The sequence below is a fragment of the Grammomys surdaster genome, unplaced genomic scaffold (genome assembly GCF_004785775.1).
Source record: "Grammomys surdaster isolate TR1022 unplaced genomic scaffold, NIH_TR_1.0 136, whole genome shotgun sequence".
Taxonomy (NCBI): domain Eukaryota; kingdom Metazoa; phylum Chordata; class Mammalia; order Rodentia; family Muridae; genus Grammomys; species Grammomys surdaster.
The window spans coordinates 5,257,964-5,281,974 of NW_021604594.1; the positions used below are offsets into that span (position 1 = coordinate 5,257,964).

The 24,011-nt window shown below is 40.2% G+C and overlaps 1 protein-coding gene across 2 annotated transcripts in view; it reads left to right on the forward strand.

Moving 5' to 3' along the window:
* Window positions 1–2,617: 2,617 nt before the first annotated feature.
* Cerkl (ceramide kinase like) overlaps window positions 2,618–24,011 on the forward strand; it is a 93,234-nt gene continuing 71,840 nt past the window's right edge. Inside the window, exon 1 of one of the 2 annotated variants that reach the window (XM_028762859.1) lies at window positions 2,618–2,916. In XM_028762859.1, coding sequence (XP_028618692.1) covers window positions 2,715–2,916 — 202 coding nt within the window. In that variant the 5' untranslated portion in view covers window positions 2,618–2,714. The remainder of the gene's footprint in view (window positions 2,917–24,011) is intronic. The other variant, XM_028762860.1, reaches the window with a different exon arrangement.

Consider the following 24,011-nt stretch of genomic DNA (forward strand, 5'->3'; position numbering starts at 1 on the left):
TTGAGCTAAGGGTTATTGTGGCCATCCTCATGAAATCATACATTTCTTTATAAGAGGGAGAGAGAAGATTCAAAGTCAGACAAAGGAAGGCGATCCATGAATAGAAGCAGGAAGCATATGAACCCACGGACTTGGAAGGTGAAAGAAAGAGCAGAGCCCAGAAACAGAGAATAGCTCTAGAAGCTGAAAGAGTCAAGGAATGAGTTTTCCCCAAAAAAAATGGGAGCTGTACGGACACCTTCATTTTCATTTTAACTTAGACAGAGTCTCCTGTAGCTCAAGCTGGTCTTGAACTCATTATGTGGCCAAGGAAAACCCTTGACCCTCCCTCCTTTGCTTTCGCTGCCTGAGTGCTGGCATTACAGGTTTGTTCCATCACATCTGCTTTGTATGCTTCTTGTTTTTGTGTATGCCAGTACACAGATGAGGGCAGACTGACAGGACTGAGTTATGAAGTTGGAACCCACGGGATTTGTGGTGAACTGAACGGGAAGCATGAGACCAAGGATAAAAAGATGGCGTGTGAGCTTCTGATGAAACTGATTAAAAACCTTCCAGAAGAATATATTTGTGGTGGAAAATCCTGAGTTAGACATATATCTGAGGTTACTGGTCAGGTTGACAGAGGTGAGATGTAGCCAATTGGAATATAATATTAGAAGTTCAGTATAGTTCTGGAGTTGATGACATCATCTCTGGAATCCCATCCACTAAGGGTAAGTGTGCATGTGTGCTTGCATGCGTGCATGACTCTGTGTGTGTGTGTATCTGTGTGTTTGTGTGTGTGTGTATGTGTGCATGTATATGTATGCGTGTGTGTATGTGTGCATGTGTGTGTGTGTATGTGTGTGTGATCCTAAGGACCCGGGTCTTGTGACACAGAACACTTGAGAACCCCTGAAGGAGATAACTCATCAGGGAGAAGGAGTAAGAGCACAGGAGTTATTGTTTCATCTTCATGGCAAGACAAAGCCAATGTTTGCAACTCCTGGCCTTACTGAAGCTTGACAAATGGCAACCTGCCCTTTTGTAAAGGTCCTCAGAAGTAGCCATTGCCTTGGCCTGTTTGCCTTGGCTCTAGGTGAGTTTTTAAAATGCCAGGAAGCTTGAGACTGCCAGACAGCTGTGAACTCAAGATGTTAACTCAAGAAGTGAACTCTTCCTGGAACCGGCACAGCTCTTACCTACCAGTGACTGCCTGTAAGAGGCTTAGCAGCGGTAGCTGGGCTTCTTCTGCTCCTAGAAACACAGCTCCCTGGCTGTAATCAGATCAACCAGAGGCTTTTTCTTGATTGCTGTGCAAGATTGAGTACTTGCTTTCATTCGGTGTCTTGAATAGAAGTCCCCGATTCCCCTGGCCCACTGGAGATGCATGTTTGAAGTGATTCGTCTACAACAGTGTGAGTGTTGAGCCCAGAGAAACCCTCCTGCAGCTAGCCCTCCCAGAGTGCAAATGGATGCCTATGGGATGGACGGAGCCCTTAGGCAATAGTACAGGAAACTCCAGTTTTAAATCACCCTTCTGTGCCTGACTCTCCAACCCATCCCCACCTCATAACATTATAAGGACTTCATAAAAGCCCCTTACATGCCCAGTCTGCAGCAACACTAGGCTCTTGTTTTCTGGTTGCAGTTCTTAGCCTTGGCTAAATTCTTGACTTTCAAAGGGAAACGTTTCTGGAATATAGACCCCACCCCTGGAGATTGCAAATTAATCATTTTGAAATGTGGCCAGACAACTGAATTAAACAGCAATAACACTCCCAGGTAGCCCCTATTGTACAATCTCAGTGGAGAACTGCCCCTCCTGTCAGCAGGAAGTTAAAGGTGAACTCTGGAGGCCTCCTGTTGAATGATGGCTGTGTTTGGGTGGGTAAGCTCTGCTCTTTGCAGTTTGTCTGCAGCGCTATCAGATCCAGGCAGAGCTAAGGCTGAAGAGGAGGTATCCAGGGAAAGGTAGGTCTCTTTATAGATATACTACACCTTAGTTGTGCTTGACAGTAATATCAACTTTGTAAGGCGCACATTTGTCTATACGAATTAGGGGTTTACACATACTCCTGGGCAATCATACAGATGTAGTCATAGAGATAATGTAACCCTTTGGAGAATCTCAGAGGAGACCCCTGAGAAGGTAGACAGAGCCTTGCACACTGAAATTCCATTGTGTCTCATGGCCAGCAGCTTCTGCAGTCACCCAGTAAGTAGATGCTTATTGTTGATTTTTAAATTTAATTAATTTTTTTATTTTTGGACAGGATTTTACACATAATCCTGACTGGGGTAGAACTCACTATTTAGCTCTGGCTGGCCTGGACCTCAAGCTTACCTGCCTCTGCCTCTGAATCCTGAGTGCTGGAACTAATAGCTTCTGCCATCACTCAGAATTTTGAGTACTTTTTAGACCTACCTGACAATAACCTGCACTTTATTTAACAAGAAACTAGGTAATGCCTAAGCAATCCGATTTCAGGGATGCTTGGCAGACTCCTGGAGCTCAGCCAGGGAACTCATACTAGCAGCATAGTCCAGAAAGAACACTGGCCCTAGGGAAAAGAGAAAGCTCCCGCAGCTCCACCCTCTTGCCAGCCTTCCTTCAGGCTCCCGTCGTTGCCGTGGCAGCGTGGGACAAGGCCCAGGCGGTGGCTGTAGCCACTCTTCCTTCCTCCAAAGGTTTCTAGTGGGTTCCCAGTTCGGCCCAGCGCCGCATCACCATGTTCCGGAGGAGACTCGGGAGCCGGGTGGGCGCCCTAAAGGAAGGGGCACCCGTCGGGTCCCTGGAGCTCCCAAAGGCGGCGGCTGAACCCGAGCGAGTTCTGCTACGTGGGATCTTCGAGATCAGGAGGGAAAGCTGTGATGTGGTGCTGGGCGAGCGGGCCCTGAGGTGGCGAAGCATTCGGCCTGAGCTCCCGGCTGGTGAGTGGCGGCCCCCGCACCTTTCCACGCCCCCCACACCCTGCAGCCGCCACGCCCTCCTGCCACCGACAGCCCTCTGACCCTCCCCCCCTTCAGCCTCCCATAGGGGTTGTGATTGCAAACCAGGAAGTTGTAGTCCACCTTGCATCTGGACCAAGTTTTTGAAACCCGATTTTTAATGAATTTCTATAGAATATCGCGTCACAGATTTGTGCTTTACTTAAACTTACCATCTATTGACTTCAAGGGTTTTGTTTTTTTAAATAAGAAAATGCGATACTGCAATTTGCAATAGAAATATTTCAAGTACTCTTCGGTTAGATGTGTCTTGGAGAACAGTGGAATGTGTTCACAGTCTGTTTTTAATTAGCTACGAGTTTATGAAATTGAAAAGAGCTGATTCCTCCCGCTTCCAGAGAAAAAAATCTCCTGTGCCACGGTTTGTCATAGAATGGAAAAGTCATTGTTTGAAAGTTGGAAAGGAACGTCTAACTAAATGAAACCATCCAGTCAGGGACCAGCATTAGCAAGGAGTATGAATTCCACCTAAGTCACATGTGAAGAGCTGTTCACTTCAGCAAAGCCTCTTTGGGCTTTAAGTAATATGTTTTTACATCTTCTGAAAACCCAGGATGAAGTGTTTTCCCAATTCTTTAAAATTACAAGTGGGGTGCTGTGATGTGGAATCCTTCTGTTAGACTGTAAATCAGCCTGAGTTGGGGAATATAACTGTTTGTAACTAGAATCTGAATTAGCCCAAGGAACCAATTTAAGCTACATTCTGACAGCATTTAGAGACTGCAGTGCAACGACTCCCCCCACCCCCACGTGTAGGTCAATACTGCAGCACAAAAACAAATAATGACAAGAGGAAAGAAATCCTATTTTATAGTGAGTGGTGATTGAGGAAAAATAGATTTAATTAGCACTCCTGGTAATAGAATTTGAAAAGCTCTCATGACAGTTTTATTATTCCGAAGTTTGCAAGTGTTTAATTTTGACCTAAGACCTTTTGATTTTCTTTCCCTCCATACAGAGCACACTAGCTTTCTTTGCAATTAACACCTAGTATTTAAACCAGGAGCCTCAGAAACCTGGCACTTGTATGCGTAGAACAGCCCAAGAGGCACATTACTAAATCCAGTGGTGAAGTGCTCAGGGCTTGCCCTTTCTAACAAACCATGGTCTGGATCTCCAACCATTTTCTCTCTCTTGTTTCCATGCTTCTTGTTCTCAATTTTTCTGATGAGCTTTCAGATAAATGGTGTCTTAAATTTCCTCCCATGAGTCACCTCTGAATTTTTCCTTAATTCTTGGAGTCCCACTATCTTCTTCTCTGCTGAAGGTGCCCAGGAAAAGGTTTGAAGCAGTATTGTGATGATTCAGTTAAATGGAAAATGCCAGTCTTTCCCTGTATGGAGTTTTCCTTCCTGTAACATGACTCAATTCCATTGACTTGATGCCAATGTCACCTAGATTTCCAGTCTCCCATGGAACTTCATTCTACATGTTTGTAAATTTTGGTGTTCCTAAGGAGTCTCCTCTGTTGTGACTACATATGCTTTTCAGACAGTGTAGCCAACTGCCAGGCATATCCACACTGCTTTACTCATTGCCTGAAAGTCACTTTATAGCTATGATTGATATTCGATCAATCAATTGCTTTGATTTACAGCGCTCGTATATTGGTGTCAGAACTATGCATAGTTTCAGACACACGCTAGTGGATAAGAGGGGTTACTGCATTTCAAAAGATCAGATAAGATGTGAGTCCAGAAAGAACTGTTGGTACTAGTAATAAAGTAGCAGGAGGTACTATGCTTAGGCTCCAAGGGGCATATTGATGGAGTAGGCCTGAGTTTAGAGATGAAGACATTAGGCAGGATCTTTGGGCTTTGCCTTAGCCTGACTTATTTCTTCTACCTACCCTTCAGGGAAGGAGGTTAGAATTCACTTCCCTCAGCTCCCTCTCTTGAATTAGAGGCCAACAGTTTGTAGTCAGGGTTAGGAGAGCATTGCTATAGTGCACAGGTAGTGACTTCAGTGCACAATGCGAGTAAAGAATGATGCAGTTCAGATCTGGATGGAGGAAGGAAGACAGCCAGGGTATCTGTTTGGTTTACTTTCAGCTCCAGCACGTACCAGCCACAAGGAGAACATTTACTGAATGAGCATGTCTAGGACGCCTTGCTGCCTCGTGAGCTTCAGTTCTGCCTAGTGCCTTGTACCATGATGAGCACTGCTAAGTATCAACTCATCCCCTATAGGAGGATCATCACCGCCTTTCTCTACTTTAAGAACTGGATTTTTTTTAATAGAAATGTTCTTAAGGGGTTCTCTAATATAACTTACATTATAGTGAATGTTTCTTGGTCAGAGTGAGTGAGTCTGCCTTCTTGGCTCTCACTCTGCCTAATGGGACCACATTTGTTTCTTTGAAAACCTGCCGAGTAGTAGGGAATGGGCTGAGAGACATGTCGGCTAACAGCGTGAAGTCTCAAGGATCTACACCTGCCTGCCTCTTCATCTTTATTTCCCAGTGCATTCCTCAAATTTCACCGCCTTGTGATAGACAGGATGGCAGAAATAGAATCCCATGGACTGTGATTTCCATGTGACTCCTGCCACCTGGAATTGGCTTCCTCTTGTCTTTTTGCAATACTTCCATGTTTGCACTCATTAAAACTAATGAAGATTCATTTTAGATTTGTTTCCCTCATTCTCTTTAGGCATTTGGGGCTCATATACGGAGACAGGAATCAGCTTTCCATCCTCATTAGAGGACAAGCTCCTTGTATGTCTTTAACTTTATATTGTTCCCGGATTTCTAATATAAGAGTTAGTGTTGCCTCATATCTTTGCTGTGAGGGTCTAGCAGGGAGTTCCTGTTTTGCTCAGCTTCAGGGTCATAAAGACCAGGAGTCTGGCACTGTCATATAAACTATATGAACCATAAGGCATTATCCAGTTCAGAGAATAATTTTTTTTATTGCTGCAATAGTCCTTGATGATCTTCTGATTAGGACTGAAAATTGTGGCCACCTTATTTGTGGCTCTTACGTGAGTTTATTCATGCTGATATAAGGTAGTTGTCAAGGTAGCTGTCTGTGACCTAGAAGGGAGTAATATCCTAAAGATACTAGAATGAAATCAGGTGAGATTTCTGAGTCCAAATGGGTTGGGTATAAAGTACCAAGATTCACAGGAAGTTCATAGTCTTGGGTAGATACAACTGACATTTGCCTGTTTCTTTTAACCTTTATTGAATTTATTTGACAATTTCACATATGTATTAAGTACATTCTAATTATTATAACCTCATCTAAACTCATTCTTATCAACACCCCTTCTCTGCATTATTAATACAATACATTTTTGAGTACTATGGAATTTTGCCAGGGTCATTTGTGTGATTATGAATTTAAATCGATCTACTGAATCCCAGTGAGCTTCTCGGTGGGTACACAATTGAAAAAGATGACTTCTCCCCCCTCAGAAACTATCAGTAGCCAATAGATCATTGTGGAAGGATAGGGCCCTATGGGCTTCTCTTTGATCAACATAATCTCCTTGATTATGTTGATAGGCCCAATGTTGTGTTGAAATCCACCTGTTTTGTACTATGACTGTTAGCTTGTGCTTTTGCCAGCTCAGATGTCTCCAGAGTTTAATATATTCAACAGTAATGGTTGTCTATTGCATTGTTTTCGGTCTCAACCAATAGCATACTTCTAGGAACATGTGTTGGTCAAATGGTGATCTTTAATTTGGAGTGTTATATTAAAGTAGAAGACACAAGACTTTGTACATCCTAAGATATTTCACTGCCTTGTTGATCAGGTGTTATTTCTTTCCCATAAAACAGGTAAGATAGAGAAAGCAAGGGATGAGGGGTATTGGGCTACGTAAGTGTCAAGCTGAGTTGTACTTCACGTATAAAGGTTGTGTTTAGGGATCTTTGTGACTTGTATCAATAGCCCCAGTGCTTCTCTTGCTGGGAACATGTCTCCTCTGTTCTTTCTCATTGCTCTGAAGTGAGGGCTCTGAGTAAACAGAAAAGCATGACATACCTGAGCCTATATATGATCTTCTAAAATGAAATTTTCAAATCTCACCATTGGTCTGTGAAGTTCACTCTGGTTTTCATTACAAATGATGATTATGATTCACCAAGTTAACGTCATAATTTACTAAAAATCAACATCTTGGAGTGTGAGACTCTGTTATTGGAGCCCCTGCATCTCTGGCCCCTGTTCGCATATATGGTATAGAGCATATTTCAGGCATGGACAATGGAAGCTCTTAGGTTTTAACTCTGCAAGTGTGTAAGTAATTTAGACCAGTCAGCAAACCTGGATGAACAACAGTTTATTCAGCTGCAAAATGGAGGATTTGTATTACAGCAGAGTTTCTAAAGAACATCAGTTCTGATCACCTGGAAAGCTGTGATTTAAAGAATAGAAACCAGAACATTTTCTGACCAGCAAAAAAAGTCTGAGTAAGAGCTGAATGGATTCAGAGGATTCAGCATTTTGGTGTATGTGGAGGAGTGGTTTTGTTTCTTGGCAGGAACTTTAAAACTTTAAAACTTTATCATTAGAAGGACCATGTGAGAAACAGGGGTACCCTTCAATTCTCCAGCACTAGTGCATGATGGGAAATCGATTGGCCTTCTTCACTGGCCTTGTCTATTTGTTAGCACAGATTTCTCATGATGGACAGAAGTAAGCTCCCACCTTAACTTTGTTTTATCTTATGTTTATGTGATTTTTTACCAAACTTCTGAGCAGACTGTAATCTTATTAAAATATTATGTTTCAAACACATTTATGTAAAGTGAGGGTTTCAATTTTAATTATGATTTCCAGCTCTATTTTCACATATTTACTACCTCTAACACATTTTAAAGTTGTTTTCGTAAAAAAAAAAATAATTAATCTCTCACCATAGCTCTGAGCTCAGAGAATTAGATCAGTGACCAGAAAAATCTAAGAAAGCCAGGCTTCAGGGAGAGTCTTGAAAGTGTCTCTTGTTACAGGGCAAAACGGTTTTCTCTGTTCTTAAGTTGATACAAACACATTTACTTACTGGAAGTTTAGCAAAAAGGAAGGTAATGTGGAACAATGTGAAAATGAGAAAAAGGAATGATCTTTTTTTTTCTTTTTCTTTTTTAAATGGGAGTTGGAGATTTAGCTGGGCAGGGCTTTTTCTAAGTATTAATCTGCCTAAGCTGTTTGGGAACAGATGTAAGCGAAACAGATACCCAGAGCTCTGCCTTACATCCAAACTGAGACATCTGTCAGAGGGCCAGTGTGGTCAGGAATAATGGAAGGCGGGGCTAACCCCTCAAATGACCTATTCCTCATGTGAGTTAGGGAGGCAGTAATTAGTAAGACATGGTGCTTTGAGTTGTCACTCTGCACACTAATAAGAAAGCGTCTCAGTGCCGTATATTCCAAAGCTACCAAACTTGAAGGGATTCTTAAGAGACATTTATAAAGATTCAACTTTATGTAGTAACTGTATTCTACCTGGTAATAAACTTTTAAAAATGCCTATTTATCGTGTGAAAATTTCCCAAAACTTTTATTCTTTATTAAGCTAAATTGGCCTTCATCATAACAAAACAAAGAAAATCACAACATAAAATAAATATAGAGTGACATCGCTCTTGTAGGACTGCCAGTTGGACCTTGAGGGATGATGCATTTGAAACTGGCCATTAGAGGTTCCATGCTCTGCCTATGGCTATTTAAACAACAGAGATATAGCTAGTATGATAGAACAATATTTGATTGAATTTTAATTTATATGAGTCTAATATATGCAACAGGCTGGTGGCAAATTCATTAGACAATGCTTTAATAACACAGAGTGGGAATGTTTATTTTTGAGCTATGGATGTAGGTCAAGGAGCGGATGCTTATGAGGTCCTGGTTTAATCCCCAACCTAGTACTTCTAAGAAGACAAGAGAAAAGAAAGGAAAAGAAAAGAAAGGGTTAAGTTTTCTTTATTTTTCAGGATTTAGGTTTAATGTATTTTTCTACACAGGAAAGTATACTTTTCAAAATGTTTATACCAGTGTAGAATGGAGGGAGTCATACAAGTTGAGTGGCCTGTTCACAAGAAAAGCGACTGAGTCCTAGGCTGCATTTGGTGGCACTCTGGAGGCCAAGGCAAGGGATATCAAGTTCAGATTCAAATCCAAAGGAAAAGAAAGAAACAAACAAAAACTTAACAATGCTGATCAGGAAATGGCAGTTACTCTAAAGTGTTTTGTGTACACAAGACAGCTTTTGTTATTTGTGGGTTAATTGGCTAGTGATTAAGTGTGCAAAAACCACTGTACTAATTCACCACAGTTGCTGTGTTTATTGTTTGAACAAATTTGACAATTATCAATGTGCTACTAATTTGAAATGATCATTATTCTATCTGGTCCCTTGGACCTTGTGAAATTCTGTAGACTAGTATTTATTCCAAAAGATGAAGTGTTCATCTGAAGGCAAACGTGTTCAAACTTAATCTATCTTTTTTTTCTTTTTCCTCTCCTTTCTCTCTCCTCTTGTGGTCTCTTAGTGAATGAAACTGGTACACAAGCGCTCCCTGGAAGAGGAGACAAATCTTCCATTGGCCCCTCAGGGACATACACTAAGAGGCACCTGGGGGATAGGGGCATCGAAGGTCAGTAGATTAGTGTTTTGAAGCAGATGGCACTGTCCAGAGCTTAGGGCCATTCAGAGGACTGAAAAAATGTACACATGACGAAGATAAAGACTGAAAGAGCCAAGGTGATGGGTACAGACAGTAGAGTCCTGTTGGGTACAAGCAGCTATGGTTGCCTCCGCTGGGGTATGTTTGAACCCATTGCAGTTTGACAGTGGGTTTTAACAAGGACCAGAGATACCTTGCAGTTGTGAGGTCTCACCTTTCGACTGTCCATCACAATCCTAAGTTCATTATGGCTTCTAATGCGTCTTGTGACTAGATGATAACACTTCAAGTTACAGGGATAATTCAGCAGAGCACCACCCAGTTTTAAGCACAGCCCCCTGAAAAGCCCTTGTGACTGAATCCCTGGCACAGTTTTAGAAGTGTGAGGCTGATAATAGAGTGTTTCATGGCGAGGGATGAGTTATACCTCCATGTATATAAATGAATTGAGTGGTATCAAAGAAAAGGAACTCTTTAGTAACTATGATTCTTCCTATGATCTTGGAATTTCCAAAGTCAGGGTGTGCTAGCAGAAGTTGGGGGGGAGAAAAGGAGAGGGCATTGCTGGAAATTGAACCTCATGCTAATGTTTGACATGAAAATTGAACCTCATGCTAATGTTTGACATGAAAACAAGATTTAAGGGGTTCTCAGCATAGGAAATTACAAAATATAGAGCTGACAGAACGACATATATATATATATATATATGTATATATGTATATATATATACATATATATATATATGCAGATTAAATATTTTACAGCTTTTATTTTATTTTATTTGTACAATTGGTATAATGCTATGCACTTACAGTAAGCACAAGGATAAGTCTAAACTAACATACCAGCTGGCATCAGGGGATTCCTGTGAAAGCTCCAAGATTTTGTATCAGAAACAGTATTGTGCAAATGTCTACTGCTGCTACACAACATTGCCCTGTGCTTGGCTGCAAATAGTGAACACACATCAATTGGTGTTTATACTACCAGGCTCTGTGTTAAGTATTTTTTATTGTTTTACCTTTGCAACAAGACTTTGTAGTCTAAGAGGGAATTTATCAGCATTCTCAGCATTAAATATCTTGCCCCAGGCCTTACTAGTAAATGGAGTTGATTGGATTCAAAGTTTGGCAGTTTGACTCAGATGCCTGCAATTCTTATAATGTTGTCACTTCAGGGAATCTAGATTCCTCTAGCACCCTTCAGACTTGTTGGTCCCACATCCCACAGAGTAATAGTGAAGACTCAGGGTCCTAATACTAGCCCTAAAAAACGTTCAGACAAAATCATATGGCTTCTTTTGCTATTTAAGAAAGTTACCACAAGAGTTTGTAGCACTTCTCTATTCATTTGTAATTTCTGAGTAAATGAAGAAAATATTAGCTTTAACAAATGGTTTAGTTTTAGTTGTTTTAATTATGTGTACACAGGAATGTCTCAGTGTATGTTTGTACTTGTGAGTGAAGGGGTCTGTGGCGGCAAGAGGTATAGGATCCCCCCAGAGCTGGAGATGTAGGCATTTTTAGACTACCCAAGATAAATCCTGGAAATGTTCTTCAAAGGAGTATTCCCTAACAGCAGTATTAGAGATGAGAAATGGTATTTTTGCATACTTCTAATTAGTGCTTCCCTTAAATCATTTTGTTTTTCTTTTATTTAGGAAGTTCTCAGTACATGCTGAGGTTTCTGACACTGTAATCAGTTTGACAGGCTCTATGTCAAGGTATACATAATCTCTTGGAAGATGTAGTAGCAAGATAATGACTTGCTGATTTACATTTGTGGCAGATGATGTGTTACAGATATTGTGAATGATCATGGACAAATAGCTAAAGAAAAAAACCATCTTGTTCCATGGGCAGAAGTACTGGGAAAAATAGGGTGAGAGGGAATTTAGGGTGAGCTCGGAGTCTGATTGGGAGTCAGCAACACAGATTAAAATAAACAATCCTGAGAATATTTTGAGAATGTGCTGGAAGGTTTGGGTTTATTTGCAGAATAAGCGCAAGGTCCATGTAGAATCACATATGCTTATGAAGATAGAGAAGTGATCACACTAGGAATATACATGACTTGAATACGGGACTAGCATGTTCTATCAACAAGTTAAATAGGAGTCTCGAAGGCTGGATGCCCTTAGAAGTTAACGGTTTTGTTTCTGTTTTATTTTTATTTTATTATTTTATTTATTTACTTTGGAAATCAAATTTGGATTGAGAAAGGCAATCAAGGATGTAGGCAGGCTAGATCAGTGGGTTACAGAAGGAGGAGGAAGATGATCAGTATACCAGAACACCAGGAGGCTGTGTGAGCAGACAGGGAGAGTGAACATGTGGGAAATTATCACATATAGAACTTGGAGACTGTAGGGTTCAAGGAAAATGTGCTGCAATGGTGATACCATTTATTTTTCAATTTTTATTATTTTATTTGTTTACATTCCTGTTGTAGTCCCCTTCCTCAGTCCCCACTCCCATAGTTCCTCCTACCATCCCTCCTCCCCCTTGCCTCCAAGAGGGTGCTTTCCTCCCCCAACAGGCCTCCTGCTTCCCTGGGGCCTCAAGTCTCTCCAGGATTAAGCTCATCTTCTTCCCCTAAGGCCTGACCAGACATATCTCTGGTATATATGTGCCAGGGGCTTCAGACCACCTAGTGTGTGGTGGCTCAGTCTCTCAGAGCACCCTGGGACCATTTTAAAAATAGGCAATTGATGAATTGTAGGTATTGCTAATATCCTTTCTCAAATGAGCTAAGTACTAAGCATTGTGTCTGTTACAGATCCTCCCAAAGACTCTGTGTCAAATGTGTTGGGGATTAGTAAAATACCCAACAGAAGGGAAATTGCTTGAACAAGGCATTAATGGGAGAAATTACTCCTGAAGACTGTAAGTCAAACCCCATCAAGCCTAAGTTTTGTGTTTTTTTTCCCAGAAGCCTCAGGGTCTCTCCTGAATGTATCTTGTTTCTTATTAGAATGGAGGATGCTGCTCAGAAATAATGATAGCTGAGAGCTTTTTATATTCAGAGAATGTCATTAGATGTTGATAAGGTTATGATCTTTGAACAGCCCCAGCAGTTAGCACAAAAAATAAAAGTGTGAAATAGCAGTTTAATAAATGTACCATTTTCAATATAGAAAATAAGTTTATAGCTCTTTAATATTAGAAAAAAGTCTATTCATTTCTTAAAATCTCCATATTATTTTGGTTTAAGATAAATATTAATGTTTAGCTCAGTTGTAAGTTTATGGATGTGATAAACATATTACTCAAAGTACTGTATCCATCTGTACAGGAAGAATAACATGAATGGGAGTGGACAGCTGGTGTCATGTGCAGGGTTCTCATATTTTATGTTTTTTCACTTTGAAAGTATAAAGCAGCCGCAGTATGTTCTGATGATGTCCCAAAATGCATATAAATAGTTATTACTGTTTAAAATCTTGTTAGATATATTTTAATAGATCCATTAGTATCACACATATTTAAATATTTCATTTAAACACTTATTATGTTATGAGAGTAGTAAACTCTCATAAAATGTAGAGATTAATTTTTCCATAAAAGTTGTTTACTTTTGATAAGTTTAACGTTTGTCATATTTCAGAAAAAAATATCTTTAGCATGTAAGCTAAAAATAGCTATCATTTCTCAGGTTGTGTGAATTCTTTGCATTAGGACCAAATGCTTTCCAGAACTGAAAATATTTTGGAAAACAAATGTATTGCCTGTGAACATTTGCTTTCCTGAGGTCATCTTGGCACATCAGAGTCTTAGGTACTCATGGGACTTCTGTGTCCTGTTGTGTGTGGGAAATGCTGTGCTCTGGGAAACCATGACATGAGTCCCAACAAGGAAAGCTATGGAACACCTTTTGGATTTGAGTGTTTTAAGTCATTTAGTCAACAACATTTAATTAGTATCAGTTATGTACATTACCTATTGCTTAGTTTGTGGACATCATTATGACCAAAGTAACATCACAGAAGACCTCAGCCTTTTGAAGTAGACGCCACACTTCTTTGACTGTTTCGTACGTTACATTACAATATTAGTCAGTAGTTACATATTGCTTAGCCAATAGCTATGGGGAACCACACTGAAACCATCAATTAAGGGATTCTTGTTTATATCCTAGACTTAGTATTATCATTGGCTTTAAGAATAGGTGTATCAGTGCTGGGGAGATGGTTCAGCAGTTAATAGCACTGGCTTCTCTTCCAGAGGTCCTGAGTTTAACTCCCAGCAACCAGAAGGAATCACAACCATCTCTAATGGTATCTGATGCTCTCTTCTGTTATGCAAGCATACAAGCAAGTAGAGCACTCACACACATACATAAATAATTCTTAAAAATAACACCTATCTCTGACATAATTATTGAATAAATAAATCCAGATTTGTGGTCTGTTCTGCACTTATAGAAGTCCAAGTAAGTTTGATGTACTACCAACTCTGAAAATTCAAACCATGCATCACTTTCAACTTGCCACTAATTTTACACCCTGGAAATAACCTTGTTTTCTGTTTTCCAACTTAGTCAGAGCCCTGGTCATTCCTGCTGCTAGCAATGCTCTTTTGTCTGCATACACTGTTGCAACATAATGTGTTGTGCATTTGATACGGATATTACCATATTGCCATAAGGAGCTGCTATTATTTTAGTCACCAACTGATTCTATGATAGTGTCAGATTTCTTTGGCATATGCTTATGTTTTTGTACAGATGACCCTAAGTAACATCTGCTAGCTTTGTGGTGGTATCTACTGTTTCCGTTTTAGGTTTTGAGTTTTTCAGTCACATTTTAAATGCAAATCTATATTACTCCACCATGGTAGGCTCCTTTTATGCTTTAAATATTGATGTTAGGAAAATGAACTGGCATTGTTATCTCATAATGGGGACAGAAGTAAACACCTACCTACACATGGTATTTTAAAAAGTCCCTTTTTGTGACTGTGATTTCTCACCTCTCTCATTGATTAACATTTGAAAATAAAAGATGCCCCTTTAGTGGATCCTTTAGGTTTCTAAATTTCAAGTATATATTGCCTTCTATTTTATGTGATATGGTTCTATAAAGTTGACACATATGTATAGTAGTGACGCATGGCTCCAGTTAGCCCATAGTTTGTTGTATACCAGTCTTTCTTGGTGTCTTTGGTAGTCATCCTAGGTCAGGCAAAAGAATTGAAAGCGAAAAGTCTAGAAACTGTTGAAATCTGTCTTCACAGGCACTGGAGAAGATCATGGAAAACAGAGGTCATTGTCTAAGACACCCAAGGGGCCCTTTCTTGATTCTCTTGGCACCACCTTGTCAGAGAAGAGCAGAAATTAAGAACTCACACTGACAATTCCTTTTATTTCTGTTGTTCCCTTGTTTTCTCTACTTATAAAAAATATTTATTCAGAGAAAGTAGTATGACACCTTTTTTTGTGGCACTTATGTGAACCCAGAATACCAGTGAACTAAAAACCCAAAACTTCCTTTGAATTTTGTATGCCCTTGTTTTCTGGTGGAAAATTAATTGGATTTTATTAGAGGGTTTTATCAATTAAATATGTCACTTCCATGCTTGCCACTAAACCTAAGCTGATACAGCACACATACATAGCAGGCACAGTCGTATTCACAAGATGTGTGGTGTTGACATGAGTATGCTTTTCTGTCCCAGCCACTGGCCTCCTTCATGCTCAGGGTGTCAGTAATGCCAACATCTCCATGTTGATACAGTGGCTCTGGCTTTCCTCAGTCCCTCTCTGTCCCTTGGGTGGCTTACATCATTAGAATAACCTTCTGTTCCCCTGCTTGCCACCGCTTGGCTCACATCACATTCTGTGCCTGTCTCTCATGGCTCAGCTTTGGCTGCTGTGTCATCTGTGTGGCTTCTCATCCAAAACTCAGTTCTACTGGGCAGAGGGGTGGAAGACTAGCATCCCTGCAATAGTTAGTTTTGAGAATAAGACCCAAGTGAAGCTGAGTGCTGGAGCAGCTTTTCATCTAGGCTTGAAATAGGAGAGCCTGGGACTGGGGTGTCCCTTGAGAAATAGGGATCTGCTTCAGCCTTCTGTGCCCAACACTCAACTGCTTAAGTGAGCTAGAGGGCTGAGTCCAAAGGGAATATCATTTCCACAGATTGTGGTTTAGTTTGTCTCCCTGTACAACTGAAGCAAAACTGAATGGGAGGGGTGTTCCCAGTGACTCCCTTCTTCTTGAGGAGTAGTAGACGGCTTACTTTGTCACATCTCCCTGCTTCTCTGCACAATCTCCCCTACACCCTTACATAAGGTATTTGAGCGGCAAGAAGACTTGGGAACACATTCTTTTTTTTTTTTTTATTGGATGATTTATTTACATTTCCTATGTTGTCCCCTTACCCCATCCCCCACCACCCCCTCGGAACCTCCAATCCCCTCGCCCCTCCTCCTTCTTCTCTGTGGATGTAACCTCTATCTACACCCCCCCCACTCCCACCTCCCCACCCTCAAAATTCCCACCCCCTGGGGCATCCAGCCTTCATGAGGTCAAGGTTCTCTTCTTCCACCTATGCCCAGCAGGGCCCTCCACTTTTACATATTCAGCTGAAGCCCTGGATCCCCCCCTAAGTGCTCCCAGGCTGGTGGTTTAGACCCTGGGAGCTGTGGTTGGTTGGTATTGTTGCTCTCCTCATGGTGCCACAAACCCTTTCAGCTCCTTCAGTCTTCACTCTAACTCCTCCATTGAGAACCCCATGATCAGTTCAATGGCTAGTTGTGAGCATCTGCCTCTGAATATGTCTGACTCTTGAAGGCCTCTGAGGAGATATCCATATCAGGCTCTTATCAGCATGCACTTCCTGTCTTCCACATCAGCATCTACCTTTGGTGATTGCACATGGGATAGATACTCAGGTGGGGTGGTCTTGAGACGGCCCCTCCTTCAGTTTCTGTCCCTCACTTTGTCTCCATATTTGCTCCCTTGAGTATTTTGTTGCTCCTTCTAAGAAGGACCGAATCACCCTCACTTGGTCTTCCTTCTTTATGGGCTTCATGTGGCCTGTGAGTTGCATCTTGGGCATTTCAAGGTTGGGAACACATTCTTAAAGAGGGTTTTCATGTGCTGTGTATATATGGACTGATATTTGCTATATAAAAGACTACTTATCTGTTTTCAGTGAGAATTCCATATACCTTTGTTAGCTTTCAGCATGGTAAATTTTGTTCCTACTGTCACAAGGATGGAGGTAATAGAAAGAAACATATTTCCATTAAGATTGTGTCATGTCTTGTAGCGACCCTGAGCAGGTGGGCCTGTAATTATTTATCTGATGCTCTTTTAAGAAGTCAATAATGCCATGGGAGATAGAAAAATAGCAAAATTAATTTGTTTAAGCATTACATAGGAAGTCTTGTGTACACGTTCACTAGAGAAACATCAGGTTTCTTCCCTTAAAGGACAAGGCTTTGTTTTGTTTTTAATAAGACACACTCTTCATAATTAAAACAAAATCCTAGTGTTAAGGGATTACTGCTTTAAATAATTGGATTTCTTCCTTTTGTGTCTTTGATCCCTATATATGAGAAGAAAATCTAGTTGTGCCGTAGGATAATAAATATTTCCAAATTAAAGGGTTGTTTTAAGCATGGAATTTTAATAATTTTTTTTAAGTTTACGAATGATGATATAGGAGTAAATAAAGGTCAAAAACCATTTTAAATTTAAATTCAAAAGCCAAAGATACAAAACTTGGCCAAGCAGTAGAGCTGTACAAACACTTCTTATATGGCAGTGCATTGCTTTCTGTAATACATTATTACAAATTATGCACACAGTTTTATTGAATCCTTTCATCACAACACTATATTTATTTCCTTTCCCATTTGTCACTTCACATTTTGTATGTCATATGTCTTGCAGGAGTACTCTTTATCAGAGATGATTAAAAATTGAAACTGGTCAGGGTGAGAAAGCTATAGGAAAACACATACTGTAAATGTCTGATCATGTTGCTTTTAGGGAAAACTTGTAGAATCAACTGCAGTCTTCTTTCTTTTATCTCTTTACATCATCGAGTCTTTTTTATGGAATTCTAAAATGATTAGCATGGGAACCTCTAAAGGTAGATGACTACAATTGGGGGCATAATTTGAATGATGCAGAGCTGCTCCATCCAGGACCTTCCTCAAGCATCTCTTTCAGCTCTTGAATCAGGGAAAGGATAACATTTGTGGACAAAGAAGAATGAGCTGACAGGGGTGAGGGTCCCCACTTTCTAGGAGGTCACTTGGGGATAAGGAACACCTTTACAGAGCCATCTCATGAATTTCAGTCTTGGGGCTCTTTGGAAGCTCAGAGAAGCCCACCTCTTGCTCCAGTTGAAGACTTAAACAAACGAAAAAACAAAAAAAACAAACAGATGGAAATCTGGAGGTGGAATAGCAAGAGATTTCAACCTGACCCATTTGGCAAGCAGCATGGGTCCTACTGTAAAAGATACTGTCACTTCTTAAACAGCTTCTTAGTCACCTTAATCCATGTCACCAGACTGTTTTGCAGCCCTTGCTATCTTGATGATTGCTTCCTAAAATAATTCAGTGATCCATCAATATAACTCAGATGTTCAAATCAATAATAATAAAGGAGGCCTGTATTGAAGGTATTTCCTCTTTGGCATTAGCTGTTCTTCAGCACCCACACTGGGAGGCACTGGACCCCAGACTGAAAGAAGGGATACAATGGAGTTGTGTGGCCATCAGATTTTCATATAATGACAAAAAAAAAACAATGGATCACCCACAGAAGATAATTTGGAACTGTTATGGAATAAGAAGTTAATATGGGGACAAGGTAAGGAAGGAGGCGCACTACTTGGCTGGAGCTGCCTTGAGCTGCACAGACAGTGTGGCTTTAAGCAGCAGAAGTGACTTTTTTCTCATACTTCCGGGGACTGAAAGTCCAAGGTTCCACCAGGGTTGGTTCCTGAAGTGCCTGTCTCTGGCTTCAGGGCAGCTGCCTTCTTGTTGCATGTTCACCTGGCCTTACCTCTTGTCTGCATAGAGCAAGAGTGAGCCAGCAATTGAATGGGTGTAAGCAGGAGAAAGAAAGTGAGGGAGAGAGAGAATGAAAGAGGGAGGGAGGGGAGGAGGAAAGGAAGAAGGGAGGGACAGAGGGAGGGAGAGAGAGACAGAGACAGACACACACACACAGAGAGAGAGAGAGAGAGAGAGAGAGAGAGAGAGAGAGAGAGAGAGAGAGAGAGAGCAAGCAGAGAGGGAGCAGGAGAGTAAAAGAGTAAGAGCTAGTGAGAGTGAGAATCTTGTTTTCTTATATAGAAGGAGACCAGTTCTCCCTTGAGATGTTCTTACAGGTTAGCTAATGACCTCATTGTTCACTCTTCAAACACAGTCCCACTGGGTGCTGGTTGGGCATTGATGTATGAATTCTGGGCCATACAGTCCACAATGGATGACTCTACTACAAAATTGTAATTAAATATTTTTCAAATCTTCAAGTGGGTCTTTACTCCTAACTGTAAGGTAAGGCTTATCTTTTGATTTTAATACAATGGCTATTAACTTTCTTAAAAAGTATATTTAATAAAACAACTACTAAGAAATAAGAATTGGTAGGGCATCCAAGTGAAGTAAGGCATATTGAAATAACTTGTAGAAAGAGATTTAATATAGGGTGAATATAAATTTTTAGGTTTACAGACTGGAGAAACAAGAAAAAAATACCTAAGTGCCTGTTACAAACGTTGTCATGCCTTTGCTTGCTCCCGCCAGTGTTCAGCAAAGTTAACTAATATGGTTATTAATATGATTGTTGACATCAAAAGCAGATTACTCTCTGGTCCCTTGACATTTATTTCATGTTTAGTTCACATTTAGATACCCCCCCAAAAACCCAACCAGTCAAACAAAGAAAAGGCCAATATTCCCTTACTTCTAAATCTTAGACACATGTCTTACCAGTAAATAATTACTTCAAATGTTGGGACTTGCATTGGGCTACCAGATTCCTGGTCCCACACCTAAACCATTTAATAGCCATGGAAGAAGTGACCTACGTGGACATTCTACTTCATTCAGGTCTAGGTAAGCCACATTTAAGCTCAGTCAGAATTCTGACCTACATTTGCAAAGGCAATGCTGTGCTGTTACCTGAATCCATTGTGCTCCTGAGGGTGAAATACTAGAAAAGAGGCTGCCAGTATTTTGTTTTCCCAGCTATGTTTGACCAGAAGTGATTTCTTACGTCAGGTGGCTGGCTTTGGGACACATGAAAAGTACAAAGCTTCCTAAGATTTCTATGTGAAACAATCAGAAAGGTGATTCAGAACAAGTCAGTATAGTGAAAAACAGTGATAGCCATGTCAAAATAATCTAAAGAGGGATTCAGATGACTTAATCATATCAGAAAGTAGTGAAACGTAACTGTGGCTTTTGCTCAAACCTGCTCTTGCATACACGCTCTGAATATTAAATCATTGACTCCTTCAGTCATACACTCGTTAGCACAGACTTAGAACCTTACCCTTATCTTGGCTCTGTGAGGCTCTGGAAACACAAAGCAACAGATGTTATACGCAGCATAATTACATGTATCCTGGAAACATATCTTTATGAAGTAGGATTGGTTCTTGGGAAAACAAAAATTTGGCAAACAAAGGGCATTACCTTGCTGGTGTCAGCAGTCACTACTCAGGCTAGATTATAGTAATCCTGTGTAAGCAGTAACTGCAGGCTGCATGTTTCAGAGAAACAATGGAGCTCTAAAATCCACTAACCTGAGTAAACAGCCACCCACTCATTCCCTAAAGGACTGAGGAGAGGTCCTCACAGCTGAGTTTTGTGTTGGGAGAGGTCTTTCTACAGCCTTTGAAAGATGTTTCCAGATAACCAAGTTCTGGCAGGCTGGTGCTGAGGTTTGGGGCACAATTAACTGGGGATGCTGCCTTTGTGCTGTGTTCTGTTTTAGGATACCCACTGCAAAAGAAACTCATTAAACAACTGTACCAAGCTTGGATCTCCCAACAACTCAGTAACTTTGAATTGAGTTGGACACCCTGGGTGTTCTGTGACGATTTATCAGATTGATCAGCATTGGTGTCCCTAGCATTTGATCATTTCCCCCTAATTCCAAATCAAAGCACCCTCTTTGCCCTCTTCTGTTTAAAAGAACACACCCACTTAGTCAGTGTCACAGAGGAATTGTCTAGACAACAGTTTGAGAGTGACTATGTGAACCTTTTCTAGTGTGGAAGCTGCAAAGTTGGAAAGACCTTGACCAATGTTTTCACAGTTAATTGTGTTATGAATCAGAGGCTTAAGTAACTAGGTTTGCTCATGGTCACAATCTATTTATCTACTTAGCATAAAGATCATCTAACTGTGGACTTGTTTATATTTTCTTACAGTTATTTTGAAAATAAACAAGGCCTCCAAGTATAGATTATTTATACCATAAGACTATTCTGACATAATTGTGCCTTGTGTCATGTGTCTTATTTTGAGTGTTTTAGATGATCAGCCTGTATTTTTTTGTTGATAATTATCTTACAGATGGGCCATCACCTGTTTTAAAAAGCTTAGCAACCAAGCCTCCTCTGTTGCTATGACACAGTTTTCACGTGTCTGAGAAGCAAAGATGTCGGATAAAGAGAGTGGCATATTTCGGGATTCATGTGCTACCTCATTCAATGTTTCAGCTTTCAGTGCAGTGCTGTATGCTGGGTTCTAGCCTCACTGAATAAGAATGCCTTCCTCCTCAGCAGGGTATGTATTTCCTTAAAATACAGGATCTTCAGGAAGTTCTCAAGACCATGAAGCTAGGTAGCTGTAAGCAAAATTCAGCTGCATGTCATTGGTGCTTGCCTAAAATTTAGCCATTCCATCTTGGTTTGGAATAGATGTTCAACTTTCCAGTGAAGGTAAGTTACAGAAACCTTTCTAAATAATTGAAGTTGGATGACTGTTCTGGTTAGTGTTTTTGGTCAACTTGAGCACAAACTGAAGACTTTCGAGAAGAGGGAACCTCAAATGAGAAAATGCACCCCAACGGACTGACCTACAGTAAAGGCTGTGGAGAATTTTCTTGATTAGTGTATTGATAGAGGAGTGCTCAGCCCATTGTGGATAGTACCCTAGGCTTGTAGTTCAGAACTGTATATGAAAGCAGGCTGAGCAAGTCAAGAAAAGTAAGCCAGTAAGCAGCATCCCTCCATGGCCTCTGCTTTAGATTCTGCCTCCAGGTTCCTGCCCCGACTGTGATGTGGAAATAAATCCTCTCTTCCCCTGGTTGCTTTGGTCATTTTTTTTATTACAGCAATAGTTTTTTAAAAGTGCTACAGAACTTTATGGAAGGACAGGAAGTCATTATCCAGCTGGTGAACTATGAGATTTTCTTATAAGAACTGAATTTGTGATCATAAAAATTTCCAAAGCTTCTTCTATTCCATAGGCAGATACTTATTTTATTGATGGCTCATCTAATGGTATGGTCATGGGGGGGGGGAGAGTGAAATTAGTTGTTCAGATATTTATTAATCCTAATAGACTGGTATTTCCTCTTCTTCAGCCCAACAGGTGGAACTGGATGTTTTGATTGATCTATTACAGTTAATTCACAAACCCTTAAATATCATTTCAGATTCTCCTTATCACTTTCAGCAATAGACTCATCATACTTACTCATCATACACACTGTAACTTCCCTGGTTTTATGGCAGAAGGAAATAAAGCAAGCTAATGCATTAACCTGCACTATATTTACTTCTCCAGAAGAAAACTGGGGAGGCATATGCATCTGTCATTGCAAAAGTTAAGTCCCTATGTAACAAGGAAGAAGTTATTTTACTATTGATTTACTATTGTTTAAGTCTGGACGTTGGGATTACAATAGACTAATCCATTCATCTGTAGAAGGGACCACATTTAATTTTCCCTGGGATTTAAATCACTTCTTATTTGCATAGGATATCTTAATATTAATATTACTATTAAAGGCAAATATGGGTTTATCTTCTATGAGATACTAGAACTTAACCTTATGGGCTCTACAAAGCCACTATATGTTTCTTTAATGTTGTGTATCAGATTGCATAATTCTTCTCAGTAGGAGAAAAATCCCAAGCCCATAGTAAATCTACACTCACGTTCCATATCACACTCCAGCTTCTGACCTTTCTGTTTGCATATCACATCTCCCTATCCCCTTTTCTCTAGTGTTTGCCACATCTTGACTGTTCATAAATACTCAATGTGCTTTTCACATAAGCCTTATTTATTTTTTTAACAAATGCCCAGTCAGAAAACCCTTGGAGCTAGCTGCAAATTAAACTTTAGATATTTGCTAATATGGTATATGTAAGTTATTTAACATAACTGGCATAGGTAGCATCTTATAATCACATATTAGTATTTTTGAATGAAACATTGACATTAGTCAGTCTAGGCAGGAAAGTGATACCTCAGTTTGTATAAAGTGTTTTCTATGTAGTGTTGGGGACCTCTGACATCTTTATTTCAAGCATCTCTCAATTTTTGTTCTATTGTGTGTTCTCCTAAACCAATAATTTAAAGATAGGTTTTTTTATTAGATATTTTATCTATTTACATTTCAAATGTAATTCCCTTTCCCCATCACCCCCCACCCCGTAAGTCCCCTATCCCATCCCTCCTCTTCCTTTTTGATTTTACATCATTTTAATTACATGCAAGTATTAAGGTCAGTTCTAGGTTGAGGAACTAGCAATATAATAGGTGCAAATAGATGCAAATAAGCTCCAGGGCTGGGGAAGATGGCTCAGTCCCTAAAGCGTGTGCTGTACAAGTGTGAGGACCTGAGTCTCACAACATGCTGGGCCTGGTGTCATATATCTGTGATTCAGGCAATGTGGAAGTTGAGACAGGAGTAGTCTATAAAGTCTGGCCTGCTAGAATAGTCTAATTGGCAAGCCCCAGGTTCCCGGAAGAGACTGTCTCAATAACAATAAAAACAAGATGGAAAGCTCTTGAGAAACCACACCCGAAGTTGTTCTTTGCTCTCCCTCAAAAACACATAAGCATACACAAGCACATGTATACACAAGCATGCACACACACAAGCATATGCAAGCATACATACACATAAGCACACAAGCATGCACACACATGCAAACACACATGTGCATACACACACAAGGGTATAAGCATATATCTGTGTTCACATACAAACATTTGCATCTCCGATGGACATGTATAAACACACACACACACACACACACACACAAATCACTTTTCATTTAAATATGATCTTTAGTTGAAAATGATGCAAGTGGTTTAAAGATAGCTCATCATTATTGAAGACAAGTACTATTTGTTTGATGGTACTTAATCAAGCACTTATTAATAGTAG